The 20476-nt window shown below is 37.9% G+C and overlaps 1 protein-coding gene across 8 annotated transcripts in view; it reads right to left on the reverse strand.

Annotated features, from left to right (window-relative positions):
• Pikfyve (phosphoinositide kinase, FYVE-type zinc finger containing) overlaps positions 1 to 20476 on the reverse strand; it is an 85018-nt gene that overhangs the window by 50573 nt on the left and 13969 nt on the right. For 5 of the 8 annotated variants that reach the window (XM_057755573.1, XM_057755590.1, XM_057755583.1 and 2 more), the window contains 7 exons: positions 18327 to 18534; positions 16328 to 16417; positions 10103 to 10241; positions 6622 to 6779; positions 3987 to 4098; positions 2583 to 2730; positions 1901 to 2068 (listed from right to left, as the gene is read on the reverse strand). In XM_057755573.1, the coding sequence (XP_057611556.1) occupies positions 1901 to 2068; positions 2583 to 2730; positions 3987 to 4098; positions 6622 to 6779; positions 10103 to 10241; positions 16328 to 16417; positions 18327 to 18534 (1023 nt within the window). The remainder of the gene's footprint in view (positions 1 to 1900; positions 2069 to 2582; positions 2731 to 3986; positions 4099 to 6621; positions 6780 to 10102; positions 10242 to 16327; positions 16418 to 18326; positions 18535 to 20476) is intronic. The other 3 variants (XM_057755624.1, XM_057755614.1, XM_057755606.1) reach the window with 2 other exon arrangements.

Consider the following 20476-nt stretch of genomic DNA (forward strand, 5'->3'; position numbering starts at 1 on the left):
TTTGTTATTTTCTTTTTAAATTTTATATGCATTGGGTATTTTGCCTTCACATATGTCTGTGTGAGAGTGTCAGATTCCTCGGAACTAGAGTCATGGACCAGTTGTGAGCTGCCACGTGGGTGCTGGGAATTGAACCCAGGTCCTTTAGAAGAGCAGCCAGCACTCTTAACCACTGGCCCATCACCTCTCTAGCCTCCTGCTATTTTTCTTAACAAGTATGTAACCTTCTTTCAGACTTATCATCACATGACAGCTACTCTTTAAAAGCTCACAACTTTAAAAAAATTTTTAAGGATTTAAAGCAAGACAGTTTCCAAGAAGAATCATGAGCTTTCAATTGCAAGTGTCTCTCTTTTTATTCTCCCGGGAGTTACGCTGAGGTTGGCAAAAATGTCATTTTTTAAGCCTCCAGTTCCATTCCTCACCCAACATTCTGAATTAGGTTTCCTTCCTAAAGTATATGTGTGCCGGCTTAGCAGTCCACCCTCTGCCATTAGGAATTCTATGATGAAAGGCTACTTTTTTCAAACTTTTCAGGACATCCTTAACATTACAAGGGGTAAAACCACCAGCAAAGAGCAAGTGTACTTTACACTCGGCTTTCAGCAAAAGGGAACAGCTAGCATGCATGTTGAGAGGGCAGATGTCCTGTCGCGACAGTCTTCTGCTGACCCCATCCTTATCAAAAGCCTGATCTCATGGAACTGTGGCGTACAGTACAGTCTCACAAGGGTCACGCCTCCTCAATGCCCTTCACACTCACCCAAAAGCTCACCTATGGTCAAATCTCTTCTCTCTCTCTCTCTCTCTCTCTCTCTCTCTCTCTCTCTCTCTGCCTTATTTTTTAAATAAGAAGCAGCTTTTATTATCACGATTATCTTAATTAACATTTTATCACATCTTGATAATAGTTGATAATTATGAGAAATTTGTTGGGGGATGTAAATGTTTCAAATTATGAAATAAACTTTTAGGTTCTATAAATTTTTATTATTTTTAGGTTCAAAGTAAAGAGTAGCAAAGAATTAGGCAACCATTTCAGAAGCAATTCAGTTTTAGAGAGTTAAATGTTTAAAATTCAAATACTGTGTAAAACCATGGAATTAAGCATTCTATTTATAATAAAGATGTTTTGATGATGATTATTATTAAATGAACTCCCATAAGTACTTATTTTATTTTCTTTGAAAAAAATGGTGCATTAGGTTCATTAGGTTTATACCTGAACTTAGCTTCTAATTGTATCTGATAATATATATCTCATCCTACATTTTTAAAAAGGAGCAATCAATTCATGCTGCTATGTTACATATTAGAAAAGGTTCACTGTATCTTTCCTTTTACATCATGTTTTTTGTTTTTTGGATTTTTTTTAATGTGGTCATTAGTATTTTTGAGTTCACAAACTAAAATATAAGACAGCTAAAGAATTAATTACCAAAGAATTCATTTCTCACTAGAGAAGACATTTTAAAATAAATGTAATGAACATAAATGAATAATTTCCCTCATCTACACTCAAGCAGAATAGCACAGGCAAAGAGGATTTGTGATGTTAAATGAGGAAAAGACAAAAGAATAGAGCAGAACGTCCATGTTATAAATGCAAAGAATTTCCACCTTGGAAGTTGCACATTATGGGAAGAACAGTCAGATACAGTTCCTTTTAAAGACTATATGCTTTAAACTGGGCATGGTAGTGCAAAGGGAGAAAATAAGAAATAAAAAGAATCAACAAAAAAAGGTGTGGGGAGGAGTATGGGATGAGGGGAATCAGAACAAAACCCACTCCAGAGCCCGTCAGCCTTTTGGGACAGAGGAAGGCAGAGGGCAGGCTGTAATGAGACCCTAGGGCCCACTTCCTGGCCTGTTTGGAATTCAGGTGGTGACTGCCTCCTACCTTTTTGGTCAGCAGGGTGAGGGGGCACATGTGGGTACTTGGAGGGCTTCTTGATATGGAAGTTCACGTTGTCCAGCTCCACGTTCAGGCTGATAGAAGCGGCTGAGTCACTGTCCACTGTGGACTGGAAACTGCTGACTGAGGTGCGCTTGCTAGGACTGGCAGAATCTTTTAGTGTTGGGAAGGGGAAAGGAATACAGGGAGAGGGGAGTAAAAATGGGTTTTATCAGGGCATTGGAGGAAAGGAAAAAAAATTTTAATACATAAGCCCAATGTGCAATACCAAAATGGATACAGTATTTTCATGTTCTTCTGGGTAGACTTAATAAATTTAAGCATGTCAAATTTAAAACAAATTTTTAAAAGAGGTTTTAAAGAGAAAATATATTGGAGGTTCTGCAGAGAGAGAGTCGATACCACAGTGGAGAGATAAGAAAGCTGCCTGCTGCAATATTAGCTCAAGAGTTACTTTTAAGCTGCTGCAAACTAGAGGCCATGGCAACATCCAGAAATGTCAGTTGACTAACAAGCTGCCTTCAGAAAATACTGTAACTAAGCAAGGATCACTACTATCACATGTTGACATCAAGTGAGAACCATAAATCATACACAATACAATCATTTCACCATGCCAGCACAGCAATAAGCCATAAACACCACAACATTAGAAAGTCAAACTTACTAGCCAAATTATCGTCGCCTTCTTCAGCAATCTGTTCTGTGTCACTATCATCAAATTTTATGTCTTTAAACCAGGATGGTTCAGAGTGTCCTTCCACAGAGTTCACCGAGTCGCTGTCTGGAGAAGGTGTTTCAGAAAACTCGGTACTCTGAAAGAACCAAAGCAAACCGAGCAACTGAGCCTAAGTGACAGCATCAGCATATGATAAAGAAGTTGTGGCCTACATTTCTATAACTCTAACAACCCAATGAATTCACATAAAAATAGCTAAATAACAAAAAGGAGGTACAAAGCAGTAGTATCATATTGATAACCACACTAATTGTTTGTTCATTATGCATACAATGTTCTGCTAGCATGTACATGCCAGAAGAGGGCACCAGCTCTCATTATAGATGGTCATGAGCCATCATTTGGCTGCTGGGAATTGAACTTAGGACCTCTGGAAGAGCAGCAGGTGCTCTTAACATCTCTCCAGCCCAATAATCATACTCTTAAAATTATAATTTTCACTGCTGCAAAGCGAATGTAGCATTTTACAAATAAACATTTCTTTGGTATGTAGTTGGCAAGGTCTCACCTCATCCTTTAGTGCTGGGTAAAGATAGCATAAAATGTAGTCTAACCCTGGCAACTCTAACCCCCTAGAAAACAATCCTATTCTAACAAATTATAGCACACCACTCTATGAGGCTACTGGTCATTTCTAATTATGGGGCTTCCAACTTCAGTTTATAAATCTTCGTTCACAAGCTGCTCACAGTTTCACCATATGAATATATGCATGTGCGTGTGTGTGTGTATTCTTTTACACAAACCAAAATTTAAACAATCACATCTTTTCTAAAAAATTTATCAATAGCCAGGTGGTGGAAGCAAGTAGATTTCTGAGTTCAAGGCCAGCCTGGTCTATAGTGAGTTCTAGAAAGCCAGGGATATACAGAGAAATCCTGTCTCAAAAAAACAAAACAAACATAATTATCTATAAATAATTTTCATTCTTATAAAATAATTTTAGCATTAAATCGTTAGTGTACGATTTGTATACAGAGTCAAAATCTATCTCAATAGCTAATATCAAATTTTCAAGTCACTTTGATTTCCACTCTTAGTTCTAAAATCTCCCTCTTAGTCCTCAAGATAACGAAAGTAAAAATGAAAAGCATTAAAATTAAATGGCAAGTAAAATAAGTACCAGCAGCCCAGTGTGAGCAAAGACACAGCATACTACAGCACCTGATCCTAGAGGGAGGTCACTCGTGGAGGAGCACTTCCCCCGCACTGAGTCTGAGAGCTTTAGAAACAGAGTCTTTAGGCCATTTACCCACTTTTTAGTCCTACTAACAAAAACAGAATTTTGAAACGAGCTACTACAATCTTATCAGCAGTATCCCTACCAATTACCTGCAACGGTCTATACAGAGCATACTCATCCCTGAAAAGCTGGTCATGATGACTGACACAGTCCAGCCAACGTCCATCAACCATCGCTTGGCCGATTGCTATCGCTTGTGCCCTAAATCAAGACCAAGAAAACTGAAATTTTACAAAGTCATACAGAGTAATGTATGTCAGGCACATAATAAAACACTTCTTTTTTTAAATTTTTATTTCTAATCTAAGAGAAACTATCAAATGGTCTTTAGATAAATAGGGATAAGAAAGAACTACTGAAAACAAACTCTACTAGGCACTATAGCAAAGGAGAAACTACTGGTAAGTAGACCTAAAACCAAGCTTATCTGAATTTCAGTAAGCATGCACTGGGTACATGAGGCATTCACACTCAGCCTTAACAAAGTAAAAACACTGAGAATGGCATGGCATGGTTCCTATACTCAAACAACTTCCTGTCCTGATTAAAAAAAAAAAAAAAAACAAATATTAAAGAAATATGAAATACATGAATGAAATGGAAACAACACATTACAGTATATGACATTTCACAAATTTAGAAAGCACTTAGCCAACATTATTTTGTTCAATACCCACAGCTTACTTAGAATACTAAATCATTTCCCTACATTGGAACTAAGGGGTCCAAATCTCAAAGAGACTGAAAAGTTTGACTAAAGACACAAAAGTAAAAAGACTTACAACCAAATTATGACCCAGAGGTTCCCTGCTTATCGCTATTTCTTTCTTATTCCTTCTCATGAGAGAAGACTCATCTGAACAAGTATCAAAAACTAAGAGACATCTTAACTTGAAAGGTGTAGTGGTTTGCATAGGAATGGCCCCCACAGACTCATGTGTTTGAAAGCTTGGCACATAGAAGTGGCACTATTAGGAGGTATGGCCTTTGGAGAAAGTGTGTCACTATGGGAGTGGGCTTTGAGGTCTCAGATGCTCAAGCTACACCCCGTGTGATACACAGTCTCCTCCAGCTACCTGCAGATCAAGATGTAGAACTCAACTCCTTCTGCCGCACCACATCTGCCTGCATGCCACACTTCTTGCCAGGGTAGTGGACTAAATCTCGGAAACTGTAAACTTAATTAAATGTTTTCCTTTATAAGAAGAGTTGCCACAGTCATGGTGTCTCTTCACAGCAACAGAACAGTGACTGAGACAGTTCCCATATGTTAGATGTGGTTCCTAGCTGATGGTAGTGTTTGGGGGGATTTAAAAGATGAAGGTTTGCTGGAGGAATTATGTTAATGGAGGCCAACTTTCAGGGTGCAAACCTCTTGCCCTTCTACTGTGGTTCAAGATGTGAGCTCTAAGCATCCTGTTCTTGTCGCCATGCCTGCTGCCTGCTGGAATGCTACTGCTGCTGCCCTGTTTAGGATTTTGTTGTTTTCTGCTTGTTTTTTTTCTTTACTTGGGAAAATGCCTCCACTAGAATGGCCTGTGGTCAAACCTCTGGAGCATTTTCTTGATTAATAACTGATAGGGAAAGGCCCAACACACTGCAGGTGCTCCCACCCCTTGGCAGGTGGTAGCAGGTATGCAATAAAGGAGGCTGAGCAAGCCTTAGAGAGCAAGCCAGTAAGCGGCATTCCTCCAAGGCTTCTGCTTCAGTTCCTGCCTCTACACCCTTGCTTGAATTCCTGTGCTGACTTCCCTCAGTGATGGAGTGTGACCTGAATGTTGTAAGCTGAAACAAACCCTTTCTTCCTCAGGAGCCTTTGGTCATGCTGTTGTGTTGTATTTTGTTTTCAATTATTTTTTTTATTCTGAGATTATAATTACATCATTTCTCCCTCCCCTTTCCTCCTCCAAGCCCTCCCATATACCCTCCTTGCTCTCTTTCAAATTCATGACCTCTTTTTTATAGTTAATTGTCATTACATATATGTAAGGTGTTTGACCATAGCAGCAGAAATTCTAAGATACCCATCATTATGTACTTTCACCCTCTGTAACCTTAAGTCAAAATAAATTCTTTCTTCTATAAATTTCCCCGGACATAGTATAATATCACAGCAACAGAAAAGTAGCTAACACAAAAACAGCAGATCCTGTCTGTCTTATGTTTTATATGTGATCTCTGAGACAGACTAGGTCCCTCCAGAAATGAATTACGGACTCAATGTCTGGATTACAGAAGAGTGACAAGAAAACCCTCTGACCTTAGACTCTAGCTAGCTACAGTCTCCTATCCAGCTTTGCTAGAACTCCATCTCAAGAGTTACTGCATGGTTCAGGTCCTGTGTGTTTGTGTGCACACGGGTGCTCACGTGGTGAAGCGAGCAGCTGAATCAACAGAAAGTGTCTTCCTCAATTGATACCCACTTATCTTTTGAGACAGGTATCTCACTATAGATAATTGGAGTTCATCAATTACACTTAGACCAGCTCACCAGCTGAACCTCTGGCCTCTGCCCTCCGAGGTTACAGGAGTACATTGTTGCACCCAGTTTTTCCCATGGGGCTTTTCACCATATTAGTCCTCCTACTCTTGTAGCATGCGGATTTGGTTAGTCCAACACAGGTCTTCCGGCTTGGGAACAAGTGCCTTCACCCACTGATTCATCTCACCAGCTGCAAGTCCTTGTTTTTAAGTATAGTACAAAACATCTTAAAATTATAATACCTTGTAGCAATGTGTCCATTTCTGATTAGCCAGTTGACTAACTCCTTTCCGACAATGCAGTTGGGATGTGTTCTCAGCCAGTAGCGATGATCCTGAAATTCCATCCCGCTGCTGTGATGGCAGATTTTCTTCCACAGATCTTTTAACTGGACACTGTCCTGCAATCACATGAAAAGCAATTAGTTAGCCCTGAAAGGGTTCTGGGTACCTGTTCAGAGGCTCCTACGATTGCGATCTCAGAAGGAATCTCGCTGTGGAGTCCCTCACAGCTGCTAACTGTGGTAGTCATTCAGTATAAATGGCACATGCATGGAAACAGCTTCAATTTGACTCATTTGGGTTTTTTTTTTCTCTTCAAAACAAAATATTTCAAATGTTCCTTCTTCTTCAGTCAATGGCACATATTACTTGTCTCTCAGTTGAGCACACAATACATTCTATGGAGACAAATCAAGGTAGACAAAGACGACAATCAATTACACTAACCTAGTTAGAGTAGCCTCCACTCCACAGATTCTAGATGTCCTCCCATTATCCTCAACTGACCAGTAAACACTTCTAAAGAAAAGTCTTTGTTAAATAACTTCCTACTCAAAAAAACTTTCAAAGAAATTCATGAACTACAAGTTCAAATGTAAACGTGTAAGGACAGATGTTGGAACAAGGTCCAAAATATGGAAAGGTGTGAGAATTCTGAGTGCTTATGGGAAAACAAGGCAAGAGTCTTGTGACCTTGGTTTCTTTAAAACACGGAATTGTTCCTGGAATGTGTTTTTATGCTCCTCCCAGGTATAGCAGATAGGAGTTTAATTCAGATTACTCATCATAACTGGCTACTGCTATTTATTTATATGCCTCTACAGGAAAATATGTTTTTGCCACATGAGACTTGATCTCCACATGTGGCTTGCTCTGAGTGTACATATCTCATGTGACTCCTCTTACCCTCAGAATACAAATTCGTCTGATGCTCTGAATAAAACTGGCAATTGCACGAGACTTTAACCTGCTTCACTTTATCAGCTCCATTCTCCCAAGTCCCACCACCAGCTAGAGAGGTAAAAGGGTGGCGCCAGCAACAGGGACTGAAATGGGCTATGAGATAAGAAAGCAGGGATACTCACAGAAGAAGGTGAGTGTGAATAATGGGGCAGAAACCACAGAAGGCTTCTCTAGAAGGAAAGATGGCATGGACAGTTCCTGCATATGATTTTGAGAAGAAAGGAACTACAGCACTTTGAATCTAGACTAAAAGAAGCATTTGTGTATCATGTAGATCTTTCACCTCCTTTAAGCTTACTTACTTTCCTCACTACATTACAGCCCAAGAGGATAAACCTCTGGAATGGATTTATTCATACCATAAGAGCCATAAAGTACCAACTGCTTACCTTACTCCTCTTGCTCTCAATTAATAAATCAGGGGAGAACCCAATGTCAGCAATTACATGGATTTATGGATTTGATCCTTGTTATATTATATTACCCTTAACACTCAGGTTTTTTGAGTTGGTTTTTTGGTTTTTTTGTTTGTTTGTTTTCAAGACAGGGTTTCTCTGTAGCTTTGGAGCCTGTCCTGGAACTAGCTCTTGTAGTCCAGGCTGGCCTTGAACTCACAGAGATCCACCTGCCTCTGTCTCTGTACTGGGATTAAAGGCATGAGCCACCATTAACAGTCAGTTGGGAAGCGATATGCAGATAGAGCTTGTCAGGTGAAATAGGACTCTATGTGTTTTCTTTTCCCTTGGTGCACAGGGCCTTATTTGACCCCACAAGGGCAGACAGGACCTCTGATGATATGGTCAATATCTCATTTTGCCCTTTAGTAGGAAATTTGTTGTATCTATTGTTTTGACCTGTGCATCTTCAGAGAGTGCCTCTGAACACTTATGTTTCTCATCCTCCTTTGGCTCAACTCAGGTAGAGTTAATGGATCCAGCTCCTGTTATCTTTACTAATGACTCCGTGTCTATGCTTGAACCTTAGGACCATCATAAATTCCTTCATTCATCTAAAGACAGAACTGAATTTAATTTTTCTTTGGGATTTAAATCACTTCCTATTTGCATACAACATCATAACCTTTGTGTTCCTATTAAAAGGCAAATATGGACTTAAATTCTACAAAGGTCCGGAACTACTAATCATATGGGTCTCTTTTCAAGCTATTCTCTCAATTTTTCTGATCAATATAATAATGTAACCAATAGTACTGGACATAGTTTGGATCCCTGTATTGGTGGCAGAGTATTACACAGAATGCTAGATTTAGCTACAACATCTCAAATCAAAACCATTCTGGATATCCTACTAATAAAAAATTTAAAAAATGGAGATGTCAGAACACAGTCATTTGTTGGCTGCATTCTCCCAGGTCCTATCACTTCTAAAATGGTGGACAGACACACTGAATTTATTCGTTCCCAATGATAAATCAAAATAACCTTCATCTAACTAGTCACTGATTCCAATTTAAACTATCTCAACAAACAAATTCTATTGTCCATGGAAAATGCTTTGATCCTAAATCTACACCTTTGTAATATCCTTAAATAAGATTCACATTCTGCCTAACAAAAGTAATTTCAGCCTTTGAAATCCAGTTCAAGCCCTTCAAGACTTCCTAACTCCCTCAACTGCTAACAATCTTCCTATTTTATTTCTCTATAATATATACCTGTGTTATACATTTGATACATTTTTATTATTAAAGTAGTATTTCAAAGCTGGGCACAGTGGTGTGCACCTTTTAATCCCAGTATCTGGGAGGCAGAAGCAAGCAGATCTCTGTGAATTCAAGGACACTCTCATCTACACAGAGAAAACTGAGGCAACACAAAGAGGTCATGTCTCAAACACAATAAAATTATAAAATAAAATATTACTTCTTTCACTAGTAAAAATATTCCCACTGATCTCATTTCTGTCTTTTGAATTAACCTCTTTAAGACAAAAGACTTATTTTTCATTTCTTTGAATTGTTCTTAGAATTTAGCAAATGTTTTACATATACATAAACTGAAAAAAGAACCAATTACTATGTCATATAAACAGTTGAAATTAAAGTTTCTCAGAGTTTTCCATGTATGTAAGAATGATGTTTCAAAGTTTAAGCAAACTACAATCTAACTTCAATTCTTGTATTAGATAAATGATTTTGTCAAATGAAAGGGGGAAAGAAAACAGTAATACAATGAATATGAAAGAGTATTTACCCAGTTTCTCAGGTGATGCTAGTAAATTAAAGGTTAAGCTAATTCATTCCCTAATTTGTAAACTTTATTTTTTTAGAGCAACACCCCACTTATCCCAAGCGAGCCTCAAAAACTCAAGATTCTCCCGCCTCCTCCTTCTCAGTACAGGATTTGCAGGCATGCATATCAAGCCCAGCTGACACTTATGTATGTACTTCTTTATGGGAATAAAAAGTCATCATTTTTTATGCTCAAAACTAGCAACAGGTTAGATGCTGGACTGGTACCAGAAGAATTTTGCGTTCATCCTCAGTAGTCTCTGTTCTAACATAGGTTCGGTTAGCCTGGGGACTGACAGATGTCTCATATGAAGGAACCATAGGAGAACCAGATCGATCCAGTGACAGATTAGTAATGCTGGCTGATCTGGAAATAAAAACAAAAAGTACAATCACAATTTTAAATTCACCAGTGAATGGAGTTAAGTGAAATTCATACTCACATGTTTAGGAGCTATTGCTAGAGGAACGATATTCGTAGTTATGAGGGTGGACTACCACTGGAGAAAAGTAGGGAAGGACACCAGAAACAATTGTTTGAACAAAAAAAATTGAAAAGTTTTAAATACTATAGGAAAACAATTATATAGTTTGCATATTAGTATTTCAAAAGAACACAAACTCTGCTTGTAAAAAATACTGGAAATTAATTTTTATAACTGAGAAAAATAAGAGATAACAACTACATACAATAACCTGCGTCTCTGGGTTAAACACAGTATGGCATGCATGCCAAATCCAGTCTGCCCTTATTTTTCTACCAGAAATTAGAAGAATAAGTTTTAGAGTTGAACATCTTGCAATGAATCTGATAATAGGAATACTAATCATGATCTGAATTACATCAGCCTCAAGAACAAATTATTTTCCTTCTCATTAGTAGGCCTGTATTTAAAATACTGTGCTCAAACACTATTATACAGGCCAGGTGGTGGTGGCACATGGCTTTAACCCCAGCACTTGGGAGGCAGAGGCAGGAAGATCTCTGAGTTTGAGATCAGCTTGATTTACAAAGTGAGTTCCAGGACAGAAGGTGCTACTCGGAGAAATTCTGTCTCTCAAAAAACCAATACACACACACACACACACATACACACACACACACACCCCTATTTCTTCAGTAAAAAAAAAAAAAGTTACAGGAAATGTGTTTCCTCTTGTTCTGTAAGTATTCTCATATCTTTAACTTTGCTTCTATGCACATATCATATGACTTATAAATAGAATATCATAACACCAAGCTTTTATGTACTTTTAATTTAATTGAAATTTTAGTCATCGTCTACAACAAAAACAAAAATAAAATCTAACTTTCGCTTCAACAGAAAAGATGAAAAGAAACGTCACTTGACACTACATAGCTCATTTCTGGGGTGACCTACACACTCTATGGAGTAAGTATTACTAGCCCCACTTTACAGGTCAGGAAAGAAACTCAAGAACCAGGAGCCAGCGGGGTGACTCAGCTGGTAGGACCCCACATGGTAGAATAGGAATCTCCATGCATACTGTGACATGTGCACAAACACACACAAATAATAATAATAATGATAATAAATATATAAATGATAAAATTTGGGGGTTTGGTTTGGTTTTGATTTTTTTTCAAGACAGAGTTTCTCTATTTGTCCTGGCTGTCCCAGAATTTGCTTTATAGACCAGATTGGCCTCAAAATCAGAGATCTGTCTGCCTCTGCCTGCCAAGAGCAGGATTAAAGGCATGTTCCACCACCATCTTACTAAATGTAAAACAATCTTTAATTCAAGTGTTGGAAAGAGCCACTTGTTCCTCTTGGCCACTCAGCCCCAAAATAAACATGCAGAAACTATATTATTCAAACCACTGCTTGGCCCATTAGCTCTAGCTTCTTATTGGCTAACTCTTAGATCTTAATTTAATCCATCTCTATTAATCTGTGTATCACCACGTGGCTGTGGCTTACCAGATAAAGTTCCGTCCATCTGTCTCCAGTGGGGCTACATGGTTTCTCTTAACTCCTCCTCCTTTCTCCCAGTATTCAGCCTAGTTTTCCCTTCCTACCTAAGTTCTGCCTTGCTACAGGTCCAAAGCAGTTTCTTTATTAATTAATGGTACAGAAGGAAATCCCACATCATTCAAGAATCAGGTATAAGGAAAGTTATCTAAAGTCAGTTCACTAATACTAAGAGGTGCCAGCCAAAACCCTAAGTCTCAAGAGGAAATTCACCCTCTGTGCAGTATAAACACAAAATATTTTAAAATAAATTATTCAAAGATTTAGCAGAGTTAGTTAATAATCAATTACTTGCTTCTTGACATTTGCTTTTAGTGAAAGGCTGTCACTGTATCTTAGCTAACTGAAGTCTACCCTCAGTGTGTGCACTCACTCATGCTGCCTGGTTCTCTAACACTGCAGAAACCCCCGAGTGCACGCTAATAAAGTAGCATCAAGAATGAAAGAAAATTAGTTGGTTTTGCTGTCAAAAGCTCTAGCAAATAAGCTATGACAAGGATGCTCACTAAACTTTATTAAGACAGCAGACACTGACGCAATTCTCTATCTGGCCTGAAGACCTCTGTGGATCCACGCCTTCCACCCAAAGCCCAGGGAGACATACAAACCAGCAAAGCTGAACCTGCACATGCTGACAAGGGTACTGCAAACCTAGCTCTGCTCTCCACCCTTCTGTGAATTCCCTCCTTACAGCGAAACTCCCATCCCCAATTCTTCCTTTTTCTCTATTTGATGACAAACAACTCACTGACATGATCTATTATGGTCACCGGTGTTGTTTGAAATCCAATGCTCAGCTTTAACTCATCTTATGTAACACAGCTGCAGTAAATTCCTCCCTTGCTCAACACCTTTGCTCACTGGCCTCTCCATCTCAGTCTCCTCTTCCGCCTCCTCTTCACTTCCCCACCCCTCCTCTCCCATTCATCTTCCTGATGAGCTATGTCATAGCTTTAAACCACTCACACGATGACAATGCTGAGATCTCTATCTCTAGCCAGTACTTCTCCTCTAACCCATCTATGTGTTTACTTGACATCTCTCTTGGATATCTAGATGATATATCAAATTCAACATGTCTAAAATCAAACTGTTACATGTCTCCACCCTCCACTGCATTTCAATAAATGCTAATGCCACACTTAAGCTGCTCAGGTCAAAAAACCCTTATCATCTTTGATGTCCTTTCTGGGTTAGCCTACACTGTATTTATTAGCAAGTCCTATTTACACATACCACCAAAATACGTGTAGAACTTGTCCTTTTCTAGTGTGCTCACACCCCTCACCCCACTTATATGCGGCTCTAAGTATGTTCTCCAGCCTGGGCTGCTGCTGCTGCACCAACTTCTCCTCCAATATACTCACTACACAAGTCAGACCCCTTCTAAAAAATAAATCAGAACACTACATGCTCCAAATTCCCCTTTTTAACTTTCCAACAAGAGGAAGTTTTCATAGGCTAGAATGTCACTTAATAAATACAGAAGGACTGATTTAGTTAGGAAAAAATATTATATAGCTTTAGAGCAATAGTCAGAAAGCTAAAACTACTGACTGAACCAATGCAACCTCAAAGTATCCCCCACATAGCTCTTCTAAATGACAAAGGGAAAACTGGTAACTTAAGACATAATCTTAGCAAAAACCTAAGTCAGTGCGACCAATGACACAAACAGAACTGTACCCATTCTTGTAGGACAAAATGAAAACTACACAAAACTTTATAGTATTCCTTTCAAGAAGGAAGGAAGGATAAAAATTATATCATAAATCCAATCCAAGAAGCATATGACAAGCACAAATCAATGGACAGCCTACTAAATAACTGCCTATCTCTTTACAAATTGATTATCAGGAAAATAAAGGAATTATTACATAGTAAAGTAGACCAAAAGAAATGACAATCAAATGTAATAAATGAACCTGGTGTAGTGCCCACCTTCTTTAATTTGTCATGATCTCATAAAAGACCACATAATTAAATCTTGGGGTCCTGAAAAATCTGGCAAACATAAAAATTTTCTGAATATACAACAACCAAAAATTAATTCAAAATCAAATATATAATGAATCCAGGATGTTTTTAGCAGCCATCACTCAGCACCCACATGATTGTTCCAGAGGATCTGACGCCCCCTTGTGGTCTCTATAGGCACTGCAGGAATGTGGTACACAAATATATATGTAGGCAAAACATACATATACATAAAATAAAAATAAATAAATCTTTTTTAAAAAAGAGTTCTCTAAAACACATTCAGAGTGAGCACAATCTTGATCAAAAGCAAAGTGAATTATATTGCAGATACTGACTCTAAAGACCGTAAGGACAACAAAACAAAAAACAAAAACAAACAACAACAAAAAAAAACAGCAAACCGTGAACACACTGTTATATAAAGAAGACAAACAAAAGTTAGAGAACTGACACTACCTGAATTCAAGACTACATCTTGAATACAACTACATCTATCAGGATCATAAAGCATGGGTAAGCAAAGAAACAAACATGTCAATAAAGCACAACAGAGTTCAAGACCCTCCAAATACAGTCAAATGACCTCTGATAAAGAAGCAAAGGCAAAAAAGAGCAAAGAAGATTTTTCAATAAATGATACTGGATCAAATGGATCAACATATACAAAAAGAAATATAAACAAAGTTATGTCCGCCACAAAAAATAATTTAAAATGGATCACAAATCAAAACATAAAATGCAAGACTACAAAACACCTAAAAGATATAACACAGGAGAAAACCTAGATGCCATAAATATAGTAATAGCTACTTAGATATAACACCATAAACAATATCAAAAAATGAAAAGAACAGCCACCATTAAAGAGTACTTGCAAATGATACATTTAATAAAGATTTGTTTTGTTTTGTTTTGTTTTGTTTGAGACAGAGTTTCTCTGTGTAGCCTTGGTTGTCCTTAAACTCAGAGATCCACCAGCCTCTGCCTCCAGAGTGCTGGGATTAAAGGTGTGAGCCATCACCGCCCTACATGCCTCACTTTCTCACATCCTTACGGTCATTATACGAAACTAGAAGACAGAAGATATGTTTATATATATATATATATAAAACCTCTTACAACTCAACAGTGAAAAAAATAAGCAATGTAACCACAAAATGGACTTCTTTTACAAAGAAGACACATGCAAGGTAAATAAGCAAATGAAAAAAATGTTCAATTCTTATCAGGAAAAGGCAACTTTATTACAAAACACTGGCAACAGCATTGCTGGAAATGGTGTGGTAGAAGAGGAACTCTCCGGCAATGCCAGTCTGGAAGAAAGTTCGGTAATCCCTGCAAAATAAACATGTGCTTTCTATATGATCCCACAATCATGCTTTCTGGTATTTACCCAAATGAACTTAAAACTACATCCCCACATACAACAAAGTGGCACAGAGCTGAGTATGGTGGTGCACACCTGTAATGTCAGCACGCAGAAGGTATGAACAGGACAGACAGAGCAACGTAATGAGACAAGGCTCACTTAAAAAAAAAAAAAATTGCACACAGATGTTCACAGTTTTCTATATAACTGCCAAAACACGGAATTTACCCAGATGTCTTTCAGAAGGTGAAGGTAAATTATGGTACATCTAGAACCTAGAATATTGCTCAGCAACAAAGAAAAATGTGCAGTAAATCATGAAGAGATAGAGGAAACTTAAGTGCACATTACTAACTGAAAGAAATTATTATTTCTATATGCATGCTGTATGATTCCGAGTTTCTGTTTAATTTTGCTATGAAGCCAAAACTGCTACTAACAAAACGAAGAAGAATTCTCGGCTGGTGCAAGCAGGGCTCGCCTACAGTTCCAGCACTCAAGTTGAGCTAGGGCTGGAAGTTAGAAGCCAGTCTGGGAACACAGTGAGTCCGAGGCCAGCAAGATCCTGTCTCAAACATAAAACACTTTCTGAACAAACCGAAAAAACTAAAAAATGATGGCCTTACTCTTCAATGGTTTAAAAGTATTATATAAAATGTATCAAAATAAATAAACAAAATATAAGTATATCTTAATGAAAAATATATGGACATTTATTTCCATATTCTTAAAAGACTTTTACAATTTTCAATTTTACAAAGCAATTGAAATTTTTTTTGTTGTTGTTTTTTTACTTTCAATAGCTCCTCGTCTGAGACCATTCATCCATCCTGAGACAGTCTACTGCAGCACACAGGACTTCGCATACTCCTACCAGGTGTGGTCCCCTTGAGCATCTGCCATTCTGTTTCCCTGGTACACATTTTCACAGAATGCCTACACATGCCTCACTAAACCACAAGACAGAAGAAGGTCCCAATATCTGCAATCATCAAGGAATAGCTGAAAGAGAAACTACCAGACAAAGGAAGGACACTATCTCACCTGTTTGTCTGTGCTCATTTCTATGGACATAAGCACAAATCTGAGCAGCTTCTATTAGGCGTTTACCTGTTTCGAGCAGGAGACTTCCCTGCATCCTCTTGAACAGAAACAAGTCTTGTTGAAAGAGCACTATTTGAGGAGTCTGGATGAATCAAGCTATAAAGAAAATGAAAACACTGGGGTCATTTGGGGCTGCAAGCAGATGCTTTCAAATTTTGAAGCAAATTATTTTTCCCTGCAACAATGAGATTATATACAGTTCATTTTTGTCCTTTTCATTTATTTGAGGCAAAAAGTGAAGTTTCACTGGGCAGTGGTGGTACATACATTTAACCCAGCACTCAGGAGGCAGAAAAGGCTATTCTGGTCTACAGATCGAGTTCCAGAAAAGTCAGGGCTACACAGAGAAACCCTGTCTCAAAAAAAAGAAAAAAGAAAAAAAAACTGATGTTTTAAATGTACGGAATATCAAAAACCACCAAATTTGATTGGATAGGTGATTTATAAAACTCATTTCCATACCACATATAGAAGATGAAAGTGATTTGTGTTAAAAAAAAAAAAATCGTGTGTTCGAAAATTCTATTCTCTGTCCCACAACTCATAAGAATAGTACCAAAGAGTCCAACAAACCAAGGTCCAAGAACAAGGCCCATTTCTTACCAGCTGCATGACCTCAGACTCACTATGTAACCTTTCTAAACTTTAGCATCAACATCTGTCAAAAAAAGAAACAATTTCCCACCAAAAAGATGTGCTGACTCAAGGAGCATGGCACGTGAGACTTAACACAGCACCCAAGACTGTCTCTGAGGTCCTCTGTCTCGCACGATGCTTCACTAAATCATACTTGCCAATTCTGAGATCACACAACTGGACCACACACAAATAATAAGCATTGTTAACTAAAATAATAAAAAAGCTAAAGAATGTAATCTTCATACTGTTTTAGTAAATATAGAATCAATTAAGTTTATAAAATGTACAAAGTACAATATAATTACAATGCTGCAAACATCAAAAGACCCATCAAGCAACTTATGGAGAAGACTCAATTACCACTATATTGAAGAGTCTGTATTCCCTACCAAGTACCATCTTTTTCCCTAATCTCAATGAAACAATTACTAAAAATTTACATTTACCACTGTTACAGTAATGAGACAAGTAACTAATAATTATAGCATTTGTATCTTCATTTATATAATTCTGAACAATATATAATTAGAATCTTAGTGCATATTGATTTGTGACTTTCTTTTCTACTTACGTCCCTGGGTTCAAATATGATGAATTAGTTATAATTCATTTCTTTTTAAATATGCAATATATACTAATTCTTCTCTTTGTTAAAAAGTAACTAAGAAAATTACTCATCAGAAGAATGTTAGTTAAAATGGGTATGTGGTGCATGCCTTCAATCCCAGCACTTGTGAGGCTGAGGCAGGTGGATCAGACTGGACCTCAGAGTGAGTTCCAGGACAGCCAGGGCTACACAGAGAAACCCTGTCTCAGTCTCAAAAGCCAAAACAAAAGAAAAAAAGAAAAAAGCAATTAAAACTCTGAGATTGATGACATGGAAAAATTAGGAGTCATGTATAAGAAGATAATTCTCCTAAAGAAAATAAGTGATGAACCTTGGATTCCGGTGTAAACATAAACATGTCAAATACTCAAAACAAAAAAAAAAAAAAAAAACACTAACTGAATTTGGAAACAGACCCAGATCTCAGGAGCACTCTCCTTTCTCTAAGAGGACTACATCAGGAATTATTAATGTCGATGACTCTGTTGCCTCATCACCAACTACTGCAAGGACCATGCACCTGCCACATATTCTGTTCTTGGTTTAATAGAAGAGCAAATACACCTGTATAGAAGCTCTCCTCTCATGTACTTATATTTCAATGCTAATATAATCACCATCCATAAATATCTATGATCCTTCTGTACATGAACTGGAAAAAATAATAAGCTGGCAGATAATAAGAAAAATAAATGTTAATGAAAAATACAGGTCACAAACATTTCTCATTTAAATCAAATTATATTCAAGTGACAATACCTTTGCCAGGCTAAATCATCCTCTAAAAATATGTTACGACTAGCTTTTCTACTCCCAACAGGTGTCCGAGGTTCACCTGGATCAAGTATAGACACAGAGCAAGTTGAATCTGAGAGAGCATTCAAGTCTTCCCCAATGGAATTACTGTCTGTGGAATGAGCATAACTTAAGGCTATTTTTCTACAGTATGTGCACGCTCGGAGGTCTCCTAGGAGGAAAAATAATAAGGAAAGGTATCAGTAATATATTATTTAATAAGATATTTTAAATCTTTGTGTTAATAGGTAGTTTAATAAAAGGAAGTGTCTTCAAGTAAAGACCACCAAAAAGACATTCCAAATAAGTGGAACACTTGGCTGGGTCTGCTGTACATGCTACATTTATTATTACGGTATATTCAACAAACTTCTCAACTACTTCAAGTATCTGTAACAGTTAAGAAAATTTGACCCAATAATAACAGAAAATCATGGCTGTAATATATTTTTTCATAACTGTATTCATACAATGAGGGATCTATCACAGGTAGTGCTTTCAATGAGAACAGATCTTAATATAGTGAATAACAACAGAAACAACTTATTGTCCCTAGATAGTAAGTAGGGATGAAGTAATGCTAAGGTCCCTATCATACAGCTCTGAAGAAAGGTCTCCAGAATAGAGCACATCTTTTTAACTAGAAAACTCCTGAGAATTTCATAGGTGAAAACTGTGCTTACATCATTTCCTCCTTCTCCCCACTTCAGCTCATCCCATGTCCCCTCCTCTCAAATCCATGAGCTCGTCTATATGTAATTACTGTCATACACACAGGCACATAAGTACTCATGCATGTAAAACATACAACCTGATCGATTTCTCAGAAAATTAGGAAACAACCTCCTCAAGACCCAGCTATAGCACTTTTGGGTATATATCCAAAGTATGCTCAATCGTACCACAAGGACAATGTGCTCAACTACGTCCATAGCAGCTTTGTTTGTCATAGCCAGAACCTGGAAACAACCTAAATGCACCTCGACCAAAGAATGGATAAGGAAAATGTGGTACATTTACACAATGGAGTACTACACAGCAGAAAAAAAAATCACATCTTGAAATTTGTAGGCAAATGGATGGATCTAGAAAACATCATACTGAGTGTGGTAACCCAGACCCAGAAAGATAATTATCATATGTACTCACTCATAAGTGTTTTGTTGTTGTTGTTTTGTTTTGTTTGGATTTTCAAGACAGGGTTTCTCTGTAGTGTTTGGTACCTGTCCTGGAACTAACTCTTATAGACCAGGCTGGCCTCGAACTCACAGAGATCCGCCTGCCTCTGCCTCCCAAGTGCTGGGATTAAAGGTGTGCACCACCACCACCCAGCTTCATAAGTGGTTTTTAAACATTAAGCAAAGAAAACCAGCCTACAAATCACAACCCCAGAGAACATAGACAACAATGAGAACCCCAAGAGAGACATGTGGATCTAATCTACACGGGAAATAGAAAAAGACAAGATCTCCTTAGTAAATTGGGAGCATGGGGACCATGGAAGAGGGCAGAAGGGAGGGGAGCAGAGAAAAACGTATAGCTCAATAAAATCAATTGAAAAAAAAAATTTAAAACTACAGCCTCATGTATTCAGATGTGTAGGGCTGAGGCATGGGACTGGATAACCTACAGGGCCTGTCCCTGGAGAATGGGACTGGATAACCAACAGGGCCTGTCTTTGGAGAAGACTGACTGTGCTTCTCTCAGCAGCCGCGTAGCTCTTCTTCTAGGAAGAGGGTCTTGGATTTCCTCCATCTACTAGCACAGTTTTTAAAACTAATAGGAAATAGTCTTACACACAATATGACACATGGGATCCAAACTAAAGGAAAAGCCCTAGTGAAATAGGAATGAAATGTCCTGGCTAGGAGTGTGGCTTAGTGACAGAGTGCCTGCCTAGAATGCATGAGGCCCTGAGCTCAACCTGTAACACCACAGAAATCGGTCCTAGGACAAACAACATGCCTTAATACTTTCAACCATTTTGTTGGACACAGTCCTGTCCCAAAATAAGTTTCATTTCTACTCATTTTTATAAAACACTGTTTGATGTGATTCCATAACAATCTGGTATACTAAGAGGCAAAATACACCAAGTACCACATGACATTTCA

This window comes from Chionomys nivalis, chromosome 2 (assembly GCF_950005125.1).
Source record: "Chionomys nivalis chromosome 2, mChiNiv1.1, whole genome shotgun sequence".
NCBI classification, from domain to species: domain Eukaryota; kingdom Metazoa; phylum Chordata; class Mammalia; order Rodentia; family Cricetidae; genus Chionomys; species Chionomys nivalis.